This window comes from Mustela nivalis (assembly GCF_964662115.1).
Source record: "Mustela nivalis genome assembly, chromosome: 5".
Taxonomy (NCBI): Eukaryota; Metazoa; Chordata; class Mammalia; order Carnivora; family Mustelidae; genus Mustela; species Mustela nivalis.
The window spans coordinates 82931527-82947014 of record NC_139024.1 but is presented as its reverse complement, the minus strand read 5'-3'; the positions used below and the strand labels follow the sequence as shown (position 1 = coordinate 82947014).

At 53.5% G+C, this 15488-nt stretch overlaps 1 protein-coding gene across 3 annotated transcripts in view; it reads left to right on the top strand.

Moving 5' to 3' along the window:
- The first annotated feature begins 8432 nt into the window (after positions 1 to 8432).
- CPNE5 (copine 5) overlaps positions 8433 to 15488 on the top strand; it is an 88792-nt gene continuing 81736 nt past the window's right edge. The window contains exon 1 of one of the 3 annotated variants that reach the window (XM_082732108.1): positions 8433 to 9207. In XM_082732108.1, the coding sequence (XP_082588234.1) occupies positions 9113 to 9207 (95 nt within the window). In that variant the 5' untranslated portion in view covers positions 8433 to 9112. The remainder of the gene's footprint in view (positions 9208 to 15488) is intronic. The other 2 variants (XM_082732110.1, XM_082732109.1) reach the window with 2 other exon arrangements.

Sequence of the window (15488 nt, the reverse complement as noted above, 5' to 3'; positions counted from 1 at the left end):
ACCTCCCGTAGGTTCGGTTTCTACCTTTGCACCCTCCTCCTTCCCCTCAAAAAAAACCATGGAAACTAGTTTTCAAACCAGGTCACTGTGCACCCATGGCAGCTTCCTTTGCCCAGCCTCTGTCTAGACTGAGGACTAGCCCCCCACTCTGGTCTCAAAACTTTAATGATTTGATGATGGTATTTTTCTTCCCTGGTCGCTCTCAGCACATCCTCATCTAATTATTGGAGGGAGTGGTAGTATGGGTATTATTCCCACGCAGAAAAGTAATGGAGGGGGGTCAAGGTTACAGCGTGAATGGAGAAGCGGGCAGTCTGCCTCCAGCCCCTCAGACATGCATGCACGCAGCCTCCAAGGCCGTCAGCAGCAGCTCTGGGAGCCTGACACCTGAGCCTCACCCTGGCTCCTGATAGAATTATCAGAGAACTGGGGAACACATACTTCCCGTAATCAGGGCAACTTTTCTTAGCCAGGGCTGGAGGGGAGCAAGATGTGAAGTGTGTCTGATGAGCTCCTCTTCCAGGGCAGGGCCCAGAGTTAATAAAACCCAGGCAAATCACGGCAGACAGCTGGAGATGCAAGCAGGCGAGCTCCAGGGGCAGGGCTGCAGGGACGTGAGCTGCCACACAAAGCCAGTCTCGTGGCATCTCGTGTACGTTTTAGTTTTCTTCAGCGGCCAGGCAGGCAAACACAGACAGCTTGGCATGAAAATTAATTTAGGCCTTAAAAAAACTGTTTCATCCTCAGTGGATTTTTAGGCCGCCCCACTCCAGGTGCAGCCAGGGGAGACACTAAGGAGCAGTGGTGACAGAATCTGAGGGATGGGGCAACCCCGCAGCCCTGAGCCCATCAGCTTGAGGTAGGGAGGGGTAGAGAGTGCCGTGGCCGAGGCAGGCCCTAACAGCAACCGGGACAGGGGACAACGGTAGGGGAGGGAGGTTTCTGGGAATAGAATCCATCAAGGCCACCCAGGTACAAATCCAGCTGTTCTGTCCTTCATCCGGGCATGAACATGCCACTCTGGAACGTGACAAGTGTGTTGGTTAGAGGTTGGGACTTCAGGGAGGGACACAGTTTGCTTTTTTTAAAAAGATTTTATTTATTTATTTGACAGAGAGAAATCACAAGTAGATGGAGAGGCAGGCAGAGAGAGAGAGAGGGAAGCAGGCTCCCTGCTGAGCAGAGAGCCCGATGCGGGACTCGATCCCAGGACCCTGAGATCATGACCTGAGCCGAAGGCAGGGTCTTAACCCACTGAGCCACCCAGGTGCCCCCACAGTTTGCTTTTAAGTTCATGAAGAAATGTGAGGACTCACCCTCCATTTCCCAAGATGCTCAAACAAGAGGAAATGGGCTTAGATCAAGTGGAGAGAGGGTACAGGAGGCTGGGGAGCAGACTGGCTGACTGGCAGTAATGTATTCAAATGCAATTAAGTCCAGTGAAAACAAAGAGGGAGGCTGAGGCCCGGGAAAAGTCAGGCTGTGGAGGACCAAGACCCAAGGCTTGCAAGGCACACCCCTTGCTAGTGGGGAGAGGAGAAAAAAAAAAAAAAATCCACCTAAGAAAAGAGTTTTGGAAGTTCTGTGGAAGGAGAAACTCTGTCAGGTTGGAAGAATCCACTTTAACTTCTCGAAAGTGCTAGGACCTGAAAGATGGGGAGGATTGGGGCATGGCAGAGAGGAAATGGCAGGAGGAAAGGCCAAGGGTAGCCTGGTGTGGCCAGTTCTGGTTGGGCATAAAAGCCCGATGGTGGGTATGGGGAGGAATCCCCTTGGCTTTTATTCTGGAAGGCCCAGAGATGGCACATCTGTGTTTACCAATCAACAGAAAGTCAAGGGGGCCCATCTCTTCCTGAAGGAGCCAAGGTGAGAGAAGATTCTTGAGACTGATTTTTTTTTTTTTTAAGATTTTATTTATTTATTTGACAGACAAGAGATCACAAGTAGGCAGAGAGGCAGGCAGGGGGAGAGAGAGGGAGGGAAGCGGGTTCCCCGTTAAGCAGAGAGCCCGGTGTGGGGCTCGATCCCAGGACCCTGGGACCATGACCTGAGCCAAAGGCAGAGGCTTTAACCCACTGAGCCACCCAGGCGCCCCCCGAGACTGATTCTAATCAGAGCTCCTGTTAGTTTTTCTTTCTGGTTACTGCCTTTTGGTAGGACAACCTTGGGCCAATCTCTTCTCTCGAGGACTCAGTTTCCAGACCTATAAAGTCTAAGTCGAGTTATCTTCAAAGGCAATAGCACGGAGCTTTCTAATATTATCACTAACAATACCAAGCTAAATACTGGATTTAACTATTGGGGGGAGGGTGACAGACTATGATGTCTATGCTGAACAAAGTGAGAAGTGGGTCAAGGCCCCAAACACAGATCAGGTGTAGACTGGTGAGGGGCTAGGGGCCTGGGCCATGCTGGCAGTGGCTAGAGCTCCTGGTCAAGCCCTGAAAGAGGCCTGGAAGGATGCCGCATGGCGTTGGGTAAAGACAGGACTTTGGACCCACACAGTCCTGGGGCTGCATCCTGTTACCACTTGCCTGTGTGAACTTGGGCAAGTTAAGGTACTGAACTACTTCAGACCTCAGTTTCCTTATCTGTAAAATGTAGCAGATAATGCCCTTATTCTACAGGTTTCTCGAACATTAGTCCCAAGCACGTGCCCCAATTCCACCACACACCCTCTGAGGAGACGGGCTGTCCCTTATCGCTCTATCCCTGGTGATGAACTAGTGTGGCTAGTTTGCACAGCTGCTTTGCACAGAGGAGTAATTGCCAAGAGAGGCAACGGCATCTCGGAGTTAGGATTAAATGCATGACATGTTTAATTCTACCTATTCTACCTATTCTATGGTGGGTTCTCCGTAAAAAACAAATGCATAAAAAATTCCTTCCCATCTCTGTAGTACCAGCCAAGGGGCCCAGAGATTCTTGGTCTGACAGTCGTCACACAGTTCAATGACTGAAGTCATTATAGATCCTTAATATGTATCTGCTGGACAGAAGAAGGCTAGATGAGATGTGTGTGGTGGGGAAGACTGCCCCCCTGTTTGGGACTGGTAGGTGGAGGCCGAGGGTCCTCCTGAATGAGCCGAAGTTTCAGAGGGAAGGGGTGGATTTTTTTCATTGAGTCATTTGACAAGCTGAGCACCTGCGATGTGCCAGGCACTGTCTTAGGGGTGGGAATGCAACACTGAATAAGGCAAGGTCCCTGCCTGCATAAAATTTACATCCTAGTGGGACACAGACAAGGAAAATGGTATAAGGGACAGTAAAATGGATCGGAGAGCAGAGTAATGAGGCACTGTGTTGGGTGGTGTGGTCAAGAAAGGGTCCATGCAGAGGGGGCATTTGGGCAGAGACCCAAGGGACTGGGCTGAGGGAACAGCAGGTTCAAAGGCCCTGAGATAGAAGTCGCAGGGCCAATGAGAAGAAGGTCGGTGTGGCTGAGATGGTGAGGAGAAGAGAAAGATGAGAGGACGTCAAAGAGGTCACAGGGAGGAGAGGGGACTGAGCCCGTAAGCAGTAAGTCCTCGTATCAAAGAGTGAGATGGGAACCAGGGAAGGATCTCCAGCAGAGCCAAGCCATAACCTGACTTTGGTCTCAAGTGGATCCCATGCTGCTGGGAACATTCCAGTAACTAGGCTGTGTGGGGTGGTAGGTTCCCCTGACTTGGAAAAGCCTGAGTGGCGGGAAGGAAGAAGAGCGCAGGAGAAGGGAGAGAGGAAGCTAGTGCTCACTGGGCCACCACAGATGCCAGGCCAGGAGGAGGTGGAGGGGCAGATCCGAAGGCAAGAAAGGCTGCTGGGTGGACAGCAGAAGTGCCCTGGGGCTTCTCTCTGCCCTGATGACAGCTGGCCCCAGCTAGCTGGTGCTATGATCTGGGGAGAAGGGGAAGGGAGGGACAGTGTGGGGTTCTGGTTGGGATGGTAGGGCGCCTGGCTGGAAGACTGCCACCCTCAGGGAAGAATGGGGGCTGGAGGTGTAGAGAGCTGTGGACAGAACATGGCTTCTCCCCACAACTTCTCAGGCAGGTCCTCGCTGCTCGTGGGTGCCTGACCTTGCTGTTTTTGGTGGCATTTCTTGTCAGGGGAAGAGTTCAGGTGACCTTGAGCCCATCGTTCTCCCTCTCTAAGCTTCTTAGTTAAAGAAGGGGTTTAACTCAGTGGTCTCCAACCAAGCCCCTTCTAGCATTTCTATTAATGGATGGAATCAGACACTACATCTCTCCCACCTCCCTACTGCCATGGTCGTTTCAGGTTTCTGTCATACCCTCTATCTTTCCTCTTCTCCCCAGGGCTGCCATGTACAGTAGTGGGGAGGGGGGGTATTCACTGCACAAGGACACACAGCCAAGGGAGTAAGTGGAGGCTCAAAGCCTGCCCACACTCTGCTCAATGAGCCATGTGCCCTGTTTAGCTCAGCGTTTCATTTACCCAGAGTAAAGAACACATCTTTCTAGTTTGCTCTAAGTTGCAGGATGGACAGTCCTCACTGCCCTGTCCCACACAGAGCCCTTCTTCTGCTCTTCTGTGTCCCTTTCCTCCTACCATCACGAGTCTGACCCAGGGCAGATCTGAGGGCAGCATTCACACAAAGTGTCTTGAGAAGGGTGGGCAGCAGCTGGCTCCTCTCTGAGGCTCTCTGCCTCCTAAACCCTGTGGTGCTTTTCCTCTTCTTATCAATGCTGCAAGTTGCCTCTCAAAATTGCTCTGCCGTCATTAACACCGCGGATTAGGTCAGACGAGACCGTGTTTGCAGTCTTGGATGGCAAAGGCAAAGCGCTGATGCTGATTATTCCAGATCTTCTGGGCATGGCCCGTTCCGTGCTCATAGTTCTTAATCAGAGGGACGAGCACTGGTTATGTGGCCGGCGGGTGGGGTGGGGAGGTGGGCGGAGCAGGGCCATGGTCAGTTCTAATCTGGCTGCCGGGCCCAGACAACACGTCTGCAGCACTTGCTGGCCTGGCGGCCAGCTTGCCTGAACATCACAGGTGACCTAAGCAACTTGGCATTAGCTGATGCCTCAAAGAAGAAGTGACCCATCCGATGGCATGCCTCTGGCTGCTTTTGAACCATGAGTGATTCATCTGAGCAAGGAATATGAGCATTTGGCCTTAGGCCTGATCAGCAAGCTTTGTGTTCTGGGGTTCATTCTGTTGGCCCTGTAGCTGGGTGGGGAGGTCTTCCAGACACCAGCCGTCCTTCGGTGTCCCCTTCTGAAAAGCTCCTGCGACTGGAGGAGGCCTTGCATCGTGGCCCCTCACCCCTGGCCTTGCGTTCTACCACCTCCCCCGTCATCCTGTCCTCCAGCCACGCTGCCACAAAACAGCATTCCTCAGCCACTAAGCCAACGACTGACCAAAAAATTGGGGCATACACACCCCTGCTCTGTCACCCCTCTGGTGGACTAAGTTTGAGGCATGTTCTACCTAGTCTGCCAGAGCTCCTCAGTGGGGATGAGCCCTAGGCATCCAGGGATAACCGGCTTGGTAAACCACCTGTATTGCCTGCTTACCTGTAGTCTCACCTCTGTACTCTCCTCCCCAGGGTGTTTCCTTCTTTTCCCAAATACACCACTCACACTCCAATCTTTCTCTCAGGGTTGCTTCTGGGGGAACCAAACAGACATCACCTTCAACGACCTACTCAAGATCACCTTTATTTAAGAGAGAGAGTTCTTGCTCACAGAGGGAAGGGGTGCAGAGGGAGAGGGAAAGAATCTTAAGCAGGCTCCACGGCGAGGACAGAGTCTGACACAGGGCTCAGTCTCAAGACCCTGAGATCATGACCCAAGCTGAAATCAAGAGTCAGATGCTGGGGTGCCTGGCTGGCTCAGTTATTAAGCATCTGCCTTTGGCTCAGATCATGATCCCAGGGTCCCAGGACCAAGCCCCACATCAGGCTCCCTGCTGGGCCAGAAGCCTGCTTCTCCCTCTTTTACTCCCCCTGTTTGTGTTCCCTCTCTCTCTGGGTCTCTGTCTTTGTCTCTGTAAAATAAATAAATAAAATCTTTAAAAACCAAAAAAAGAGTCAGATGCTTAACTGACTGAGCCCACGGGAAATCCCCAGACCACCTCTTTTTGCACTTTCCCCTGACCGTCCCTGTTCCCACTCCTGAGGCAGAACTGTTGGCCACTCTTCCATTCCCAGGGCCTTTATAGCTCCTTCAACAACATCCCTCATGCTGCACTGTAGCTTAAATGTCTGCAAGTCCTGGGATCCTTACTAGCCTGCAGACTCTTTAGGGACAAAGTCTTTCTTGCCTCTATATTCTTGGAGCCTAGGACAGCCTCTGGCACAGAACAGGTACCTGAAACAATGTTTTGCCAAAACCCAGCAGTGGAAATACAATGACTGAGAGGGAATGGAGAAACAGACAAGTAGAGAATCCTTCCAGAAAGAGGCCCTGGGGCTGCTCTCCCAGGTGCTGTCACATTGCAAGGTAACATGATAGAGCTTCAGTCTCACTACTCACCTGCTGGACAACCTTTAGTGGCTCCCTATGGTTGGGAGTAGGTCCCTGATTTCATAGATGGTTTTTAAGACCATCATCTGGCCCCATCCCAAGAGGCAGTCAAACTTGGGTTCCAACGACCAGGGTTCAAATTCTCACTCTATCAGTTCCCAGCTGGAGGTTCATGGGCAAGTTCCTTAGCCTCCCTGGCCACTAGCTTCCTTATTTATTAAATGCAGACAGTAATGCCTCACACCTGTAATTATTTTTTGAGAATTTAAAATCATATATGGTCATTGTAAGATATACTAAAACCACTGAACTGTATAGTTTAAAATGGTGAATTGTATGGTATGGGAATAATAATATGTTTAAAAAAAAAACACAAAATTAAGCATGGATTCTAAGGGGTAGGCTCTTTGAAAATTGAAAGGTGGTTATCAAGAAGTTTCCCAAGCGGCCCTGGCCGTGGGCCAGGCACACAGTAGGTCTTCAGTAAGTACAGCTGGAATGAACAGATAACATATACCACAAGTATGTCTGGAAAATCGTCTAGGAGAGGTATGTGGGGGGTGGGAGGGTGGAGGGCATAGAAATTCCAAGCCCAGAATGACATCTCTCAGGAAAGGAGGCCGGAATTAATCTCTGGGGAGATAGGGCCACAGGCTCAAACCGAGAGTGGGGCCTTTGGACTGGGGCTGCCCCTCTGCCCCCTTGGTGTCAGTCCCGGGTGGCAGAAGGAGTCCAGTTCGACCCAAGCCGTGGGTAAACGGGAAACACTTAACCTAAGCCAAGGAATATGCTTTTATATTCATCTTTGACACTCTGGCTGTTTCTCCTGTTCTGAGAATTGACTTCAGCCAGCGGCTGAAGGCAAGGACCAGAGGGCGTGGCTTTTCCGGGTCCAGCCTCAGGCTCTCCGCAGCCCGGGGAGTGGGAACTGGGGTGCGGGGGGGGGGTCCCCTCCTCCCGCCAGTGTCAGGCTGTGGGCACAGTAAAAGGGGTTCCATCTCAGCAAAGCTTGCACGGGGACTGAGGAGGGGCTGCGGGGGATTTTCTGGAGACGAGTTTATGCATGCAGCCCCCGGAGAGAAGCCACAGCGCGTCGACCTCCGGGTCTGGAAGGGCCTTGCTGAGGCAGAGTGGGGCCTGTCCCGCCTTGAGGCCATGAAGGACTTGGCTGGGAGTTGGGGGTACCTGAGAGGTACCTCTACTGTCCCCTCGCTCCCAGGGGAGGGATCAGAGCCCGGCACACAGCAGGCGCCTACTCGGTGCTGGTTAAATAGGAGCCCAGGTTAATCCGGCCACCTTTCAGTCTGGTGGAGGAAGCTTCTAGACCCCAGGGGCTGGCTCAGCTGTGTAGTCACGACTGGCCGGGGATGGGGAGGGAGCTGACGTGTGGCTTATGTGGCTGGCTCCCGGTGGCCAGGCCCCGTGGGAGCCAGAGGAGGATGCGGAGAGCCCGTGCACAGACCCTGCCTAGGCCTAATGGCCCTCCGCGGGAAATTGAGGAGGCCCCTCGGGCCATTGGGGTGGTCCCCACACCCCTCCGGAAGAGATGTGATTCTGTTTATAGGCTGACACCTGCCACCCCCACCCCCCCGTTGGACGCACCCTCAGCAAAGAGCACCCCCAAACCTCTTGGGGGGTGATGTCTCTTTTGCGCACATCGCTCCCACTTAGTCCCGCACGGACCCTTCTCAAACAGACACCCTTTGATTCTCAAACCCCCCCTTTCTCTTCCAGTCGGAAACCCCTGAGCTGCTGGGGGTGGGCGCAGAGGGAGCCGCTCACCGCCCGGACCGTCTCTGGGTGTCACCACCCCCCAGACTCCCAGCATCTGGAGCCGTATCCCCACGCCCGCCACGCGCACGCACACACACGCACACACAGAGACTCACGCTCACACAGACACACTCACACCCGTGCGCAGACCCCGCCCGCGGCCCCGCCCCGGCCCCTGCGGGCGCCCCCTCCGGCGCTCGCGGACCCGGCACGCAGCCCGCCCCAGCTGGCGGGAGGCGGCGGCTTCGGGCAGATTTGATTTTCCCGCAGCCCGGGCGCCCTGAAGCCCGAGCCCGAGCCCGAGACCAAGCCCGTGCCGAGGAGGTGGCGCTCGCACCGGGTCCCTGGCCCCGCTGCCGCCCGCGCCGAGCTCCAAGGAGAGGCGGCGCAGCCTCGGCGCTCCGGGCTCCGCGCTGCCGGCGTCCGGCCACCCCCGCCGCCCGCGCCGGATCCGGACCCCACGCCCCTCTTCTCTCTTCCCTCTCCCTCACGCCTTCGGTCCCCACCCGAAGCTGCACGCCCCTCTCCCCATACCCTTCCCCACGACTCCGAGCGTCCCTCCCGGTGCCCTCTCCCCGCGCCCCTCCGCCTCTCTCCGCTGCGCCCCAGCTCCCTGGGCACCTGGCCCCTCTCTGCCGGCCCCCCAGCCTCCTCGTCGCGTCACCCGCACCCCCTCCTCTATCCGCGGCCCCCGCTCCCTCCGCCCCCCCCTTCCCTCTCTCACTTCCCACGCCCCCTCTTCGCGCTCCTCTCTCCTCCCTTTGCCGCCCAGCGCCGGCTCCGGAGTTGGGGGAGAGCCCAGGGTTTCAGTCGCTTTGGAGGAGGCGTGAATCGCGCAGGGATTGACTAATTGGGGGTGGGGGGCGCGGTGGGCGATGGAGCAGCCCGAGGACATGGCGTCGCTGAGCGAGTTCGACTCCTTGGCGGGCAGCATCCCGGCCACCAAGGTGGAAATCACCGTGTCCTGCAGGTGAGCCGCCCGCTGGCCGGGTCCCCCTGCCCCGCCCCTGGACCCGGAGCCCCGCGGCCCCCGCCGCGCCGACCCTCTACCCTCGCGCGCCCCCTTTCAGAGTGTCCTTGCCTCCAGGACCCCCCCTTGCCTGTCCAGCGGGAGCCCCTGCCCAGCCATGGGTGGTGACGGCGGAATGGGAAGGCAGGCTTGGGGTCGTATCGCGGAAAGTTTGGACTCCAGGCGGCTGCGGAGAGGAGAAATGCAGACACAGGAACAAGGGTCCAGACGCCAGAGGAAGGAGAAGGAGGTAGTGAAAGGCTATCCCAGGCTATTTCTGATCAACTCCTCCCCAAATGGAGAAGTGAGTGATTTGCCCCATCCTAACCAGGCATAAGCAGCCTCTGCCTTTTGTGCCCTTCTCTCCTCTCTTCTCCCTGCTCGTTTGCCCCAACACCCTCCTCTCCTCCCCGCCCACCCAGTGTCCTAGACCCCAAGATTTAAAGCTTTTCTTCACCTCCAACAGCAAAACTGACTCGTGGAAAGGGATCAGATTGATTCATTCATACTGAGCTGTGGATAACTGATAATAACTTCAAGGGGCATCATTAAAAACAACAACAACAACAACAACTTAGGTACAAAATCTTAAGCGAAAGGACTACAACACTGAGTGTGGAATTTGAGAGTCCAGTAGGGGAGGGGAGGTGTGTTTTTGTGGGCTACCACCCCCAAATCCTCGGTTATGTTACAGACTTTGGGGGTATCTCCCCCTGTTTCTCCTATCTGAGGAGAAGGCTGCCCCAAGCAGTAAGTGGGTACTGGTGGAGAAGGGGGATTTTTCTCTAGTTCAGTCATGGCCTCGGGCTGGCCTATGGTCACTACCTGGCTGGGGCTGTGAGGGGTACTGTGGCCCAGGCATAGCCCCCTTGACGTTCCCCTGGAGATGCCATTCCTCCCCCCTCAGGTGACCAACAGCATTTCCCTAGTCCTGGCTGTATGCTTGTTCCAAATCGCCCACCTCATTTTTTGCCCAGGTCCCTCTCTGGTCAGACCCTCCACTCAACCTCACAGCCTCCCAACCCTCTTTTCCAAAGTTGTGGCACTGCTATGTGTGTGTGTGTGTGTGTGTGTGTGTGTGTGTTGGGGTGGGGTTGTAAACCGAGCCAGAGGTACTGGGCTGATGTGTGAGAAAGGGAGGGACTGAGGGGATTTGAGGGTGAGTGGGAGTGAGGGCTGGTGAGGTGGACCACAGTCCCCCCACCCCCACCCATGCTGGGGCCTTCCTGGGTCTTCTGTGATAGCTCCCACATGTCTCCGCTGTGGTCCTGCACATCCCTATCATAATTATCGCCCGACACCATTTGCATCTTGCCATTGCGCTGCTGGGAGATTCCTGATGGCCCATTAGCTCTCATCTCACCTCCTCAGCCATCAACAGTTGCCAGGGCCTGCCTTCCCTCCCTTGTGAAGCACACACCCGATGCTCCCTCCTAGCTTGTCAGGCTCCTGTCAGAGCTGTCCTCTGGATCCTTGTCACCGCGGAGCTCTGAGCAGCCTATTCCCTGTCCTGATTTCACCCCTCCTTCATCTCCACCAGTTCGTGTCCCCCCCATCCTGAAAACCCTAGCCTCATGCCCCCCACTTCCAGCCATCTTTCTCACCCATGAGACACCCAGCTCAAATCACACAATCTTCTGTGTTCTCTGGGTCCTGAGTCCTCAGCGGGGGGTCGGGGTATTACAGATCGAGTGCTCAGCCTCTGAAGGCAGTGTAGACTTCATCCCTCCTCCCCCAAAACAACTGTACAAAATAAGCATTTGAGGCAGGGATCCCTACCCTGGCTTTGACCACAAACCCTCCACTGTAGTGGAGAGGAGACAAGGCAGAGAGCGCATGGCGCAGTGGCTTCGGGGTCGACACCTTGAAATGGATGCTGCTTCACCCTTTGCAACAAACTTTTAGTCTCCATCGCCCCCATTTGACAAGGGCACACAAAGAACCTGCATTCTAGAAATCTTGCTGAGGGAGCTCCCGTGCTTAGACGAGTGGTTGGCATGTATTCTCCACAAATACTTTTGGAGGAATCAACTTCCAGAAATCAAGGGTTGAGAAGCACCCAGTACACTGCTTTGCACTAGCTTGGCATGTGGTAGGTGCTCAGTAAGTGGTTACGATGATTCCTGTAAGGCAGTAGTGCTTGGCCCCTCCTGTTTGCTCTCTGAAAGTGGAGGTGTCCAAAGGACTCAGACCTTTTGCTCAAGAAGTACCTATGGATGCCTCCGAGTGCCTGGGGAAAGTGGTTTGGGATCAAGTCAGGGATCTCTTCCCCCTCAAGAGACGTGACCCATCAGCCTGAGGAGGGCCTGCCTCGGGGCTTCTGAAAGCCACAGGGGTGGGAAGTGGGTTCTGGGAAGAAGAATGAGGAGGCAGGAGTCACCTGGAATAGAGGGGAGACAAGAAAACAGTTTGCGTGGGCGTGAGTTTGTAAATCCATCTCTTTGCCTCAATAAGGTCCAACTACCTGGGTTCTAGAAGAGAGAGAGAAGGAAAAGGGGGAGGGGGCGAAGAGGAGCATGGGGAGGAGGGAGGGCTGCGCAGAATGTCTTTCTTCAGCATATTCTACACTCCATGGTCATAAGTCTTCCTCCATTGTATCCCATGATCCTGACAGGGTCCCAGGAGAGGAGGCTAAGGGATGCCCTGCCCTGGGCATCCAAGTGACACATTCTGGTTGGGCAGGAAATAGTAAGGCAAGCAGAGGGTTTGGTGGGGTGAGAACTCCAGTAGGCTCTAGAATGGGCAGCTGGAGTTGAGGGGGCCCAACATTTCAGGTAACTGGAAACTAGCATTTCTGGGAGCCGGTTACCATCCCGCTGTGCTCTGCTTCTTAGGAAGGTCCCTGCCACCCCCTGCAGCCCCAGGAGGCTATCTCTCTGCACTTGCCTCTGGGAAGACCCAACCCCCCACCATGCTTAGCCTACAGCACTCCTCATTGAGCCCAGCTGCCTGGTAGAGGGGCACATTTGAGCCCCAGCACCAGCCAAACCTCCGCTAAAAACACCTGACACTGTGAGATGGGTCATATTTGTGTCCCTGCTTTGGGTAGAGTATTTCTTAGACTGAAGATCTATATTGTCCACTCCCAAACAGTGGTTGTTAGCAACTTTGGTAGATTCAGGGTCAAATATTGTAAAGCTTCTGGTGGTTAGGCTCAATGGTTAGGAATGTGGGCTGTGGGGTCTCTCTACCTGGGTTCAAATCCCAGCCCTATCCTTGAGACATTGCATAAATGACTCAGTTTATGAGTCTGTGCTTTAGTTTCCTCATCTATAAGAGATGCGCACTAATTCTTCTCCTTTTTAAAAGATTATTTATTTATTTGTTTATTTAACAGAGAGAGAGAAAGAGAGAGAGAGAGAGATCACAAGCAGGCAGAAAGGCAGACAGGGGGTTGGGAGCAGGCTTCCTGCCAAGCTCTATCCCAGGACCTGAGATCATGACCCGAGCAGAAGGCAGATGCGCACTAATTCTTATCATAGCTATGAGGGTGAAGTGGATTCATCCACCAGTGGTAATTTGCCCATTATTTGACACCTGAAAGTAAATTTTCAAAAAAAAGTCTGTCTTTCTAGCTGGGTCCCAAGGTTTGTCTGGGTCCTGGAGATCTGATCCATCGAGAGATTTTTATTTGCCCCTCCCCCCAGCTTTATTGAGATATATTTTACATATTGTGCACATTTAGATTTTCTGAGGGGTTTTTTGGGAGTGAGTAGGATAGATGGTTTGTGGAACCACATACCAGCAGACATTATAGAAAATGTGAGCCTCAAGCTTCTCCTCCCTCTGGCCCTCTGTTCCAGACCTCTCCTGACTCTTAGCCTCCCCGCCAGACCCAGTCAGAAGTCAAGCTATCCAGCGTCCCATTCCCCAAAGTCCTCACTGTTTTTCAGGTCTCTTTATGCAGGGATCTGGACCAGCAGAGTGTGGCTTAGAAAGAGTGATTTGCATTTTTTATGTAACAGGAAACCTTTGCACTTCCACGGGGTCCTGCTGGAAGAAGGGGTGCATAGTTTCACATGGTGGGGCTCCTGAGACCCATCGGGAGGTCGAGGAGGGGAGGGTCCAGAGGTGGGCAGTTGCTGGGCCCTGCTGGGATCCCTCAAGCAGCTTCCCTGTCCCTGCCAGTGGGCGGGGCTGGTGGGCAGCTGTCATCTCTGCCCCCAAGATATTTTCTGCTGTCTGTTCAGGTTGGTGGTTTGCTGCCCTGGGGCCTGAGAGGCAGCCTCGCTCAGGAGCCTGGGCGTCTCAGAAGAGGGTGTGAATGGGCTCTGAATGCTTTCTTCTGACAGGCTCGGGGAGGTTGGCTTTGGGGAAGGAAGAGCCTGGGCACTGCGTGACAGCTGTCAAAGCCAGAGCTAGGAAAAAAAAGGTCCAACCAGCCACTGAATATTCCACGGCCCTCCTTACGGGGGGATGGAAACAGTGGGCTTTACTGAGTGCTCACTACATGCTAGGCGCTTTACATCTGTATTAGGCCGAACCATATGCAGTTGCCTATATTCAGCTGTTTTTGACCTACTTGATTAGCAATTTGGCTCAAACTGAGATTATGATGTTAATTTCCAATTGCCACCTAATACATTACCACAAAGCTAGCGGCTTAAAGCAACAGCCGTTTATAATCTCACGGCTTCAGTAGGTCAGAAACGTATCTGGCCTTTCTGCTCAGGGTCCCCCTGAAAGCAAGCTGTCTGCAGGGGCTGTGATCCCAATCTGAGGCTCAGGGTCCAAGCCAAGCTCATTTAGATGGTTGGCAGAATCCAATTCCTCACAGCTGTGAGATGGAAGTCCTGTTTTCTTGCTTGTGGTTGGAATGGGAAGGTTCTCAGCTCCTAGAGGCCACCCTCAGGTCCTAGCCATGTGGGCCTCTCAAAACATGGAGGTAAGGAGCCTTTAGGAGAGGCTCCCCAGTCTGCCATGACAGGATCCTTTCTAAGTAACAGTAATCACAGGAGTGAGTGTCTACCCTATTACCAGGTCCCACCCACACTCAAGGGGAGGGGATTATGCAGATTTGTATGGGGGTGGGAGGGTAGAACTCTCCCGCACCATCTTAGATTTCTGCTTTCCTGCAGTTACTGTATCTTTTTAACCTGACCACAATCGACAATCAACAACTGTGTAAGGTAGGGAGTGGTATTTTCCCTTTTTTGCTGATTAGGAAACCAGAGCTCAGAGAGGTTAAGGGACCTGCCCAAAGTTATAGTTAGCATATTTTGGAGAAAGGGCCCCAAATGCAGTTTCCTCAGACTTCAAAGTCTTGAGGCCTTCTTGAGGTTGGGGGTTGGGGTCTCCATGGGGTCATGGTAGGGGCCTGGGTACCAATGATAGTAGTTGTCATCAAAGAGTTGGTGTTCTCTCTCCTGGGATGGGAGAGGACTTCCTTACTCAGTGATGGCCTCTGGCTCTGTGTGGCAAATCCAGAACTGGAGAAATCCCCAGGGAGCAGAGACCAGAGAGTCGTGGGAGGGCAGCCAGCTTTCATGTAGCTTACCATTCCTTCTCTCCCAGCTCACAATTCTCCCTGCTTAGACCCAATTCTCCCTGCTTAGACCCATTGGTAGAGATGACCTACCATTGGGAAGAGAGGGTGGGGAGGAGGTAAGGGGAATAAGACTGGGAAGCTTTGGAGCACAGAGGAGTCAGGTTCAGCTAGGAATCCTTTGGCTATAGATATCAGAAATAGTGGCTCGAACACAAAATATATTTATTTTTCTCAGATCACAGTGAGTTTGGTGGTAGATTGTCTCAGTGTGAGTTTGTCAGCTCACTTTGCTGTCAAGGACCCAGCTAGCTGTATTTCTACTCTGCCATCACCCCAAATGGTGGACCTCTTTCTTACAAAATGGTTGCCTCTGTTCCAGGCATCACAACCACATCCAAAGATAGGAAGCAAGGAGTGTGACTGGGTGGCTCATGGGTTAAGTGTCTGCTTTTGGTTCAGGTCATGATCCTAGGGTCTTGGCATTGAGTCCTGCTTTGGGCTCCCTGCTCAGTGGATGTGGGGAGTCTGCTCCTCCCTCTTTTGCCCCCTACACATGTTCTCTCTCTCTCTCTCACTCTCTTTCTCCCCCTATAAATAAATAAATAAATAAAATCTTTTAAAAACCCAAACAAACAATAACAACAAAGGTAGGAAGCAAGACAGAGGGCCAAAGCCCTCTCTTTGACAAGTTCTTTTTATCTGAAATTTACCCTCCCTCCCCAAATCTCTCACCACATTTGCCCTTCTATTTCAG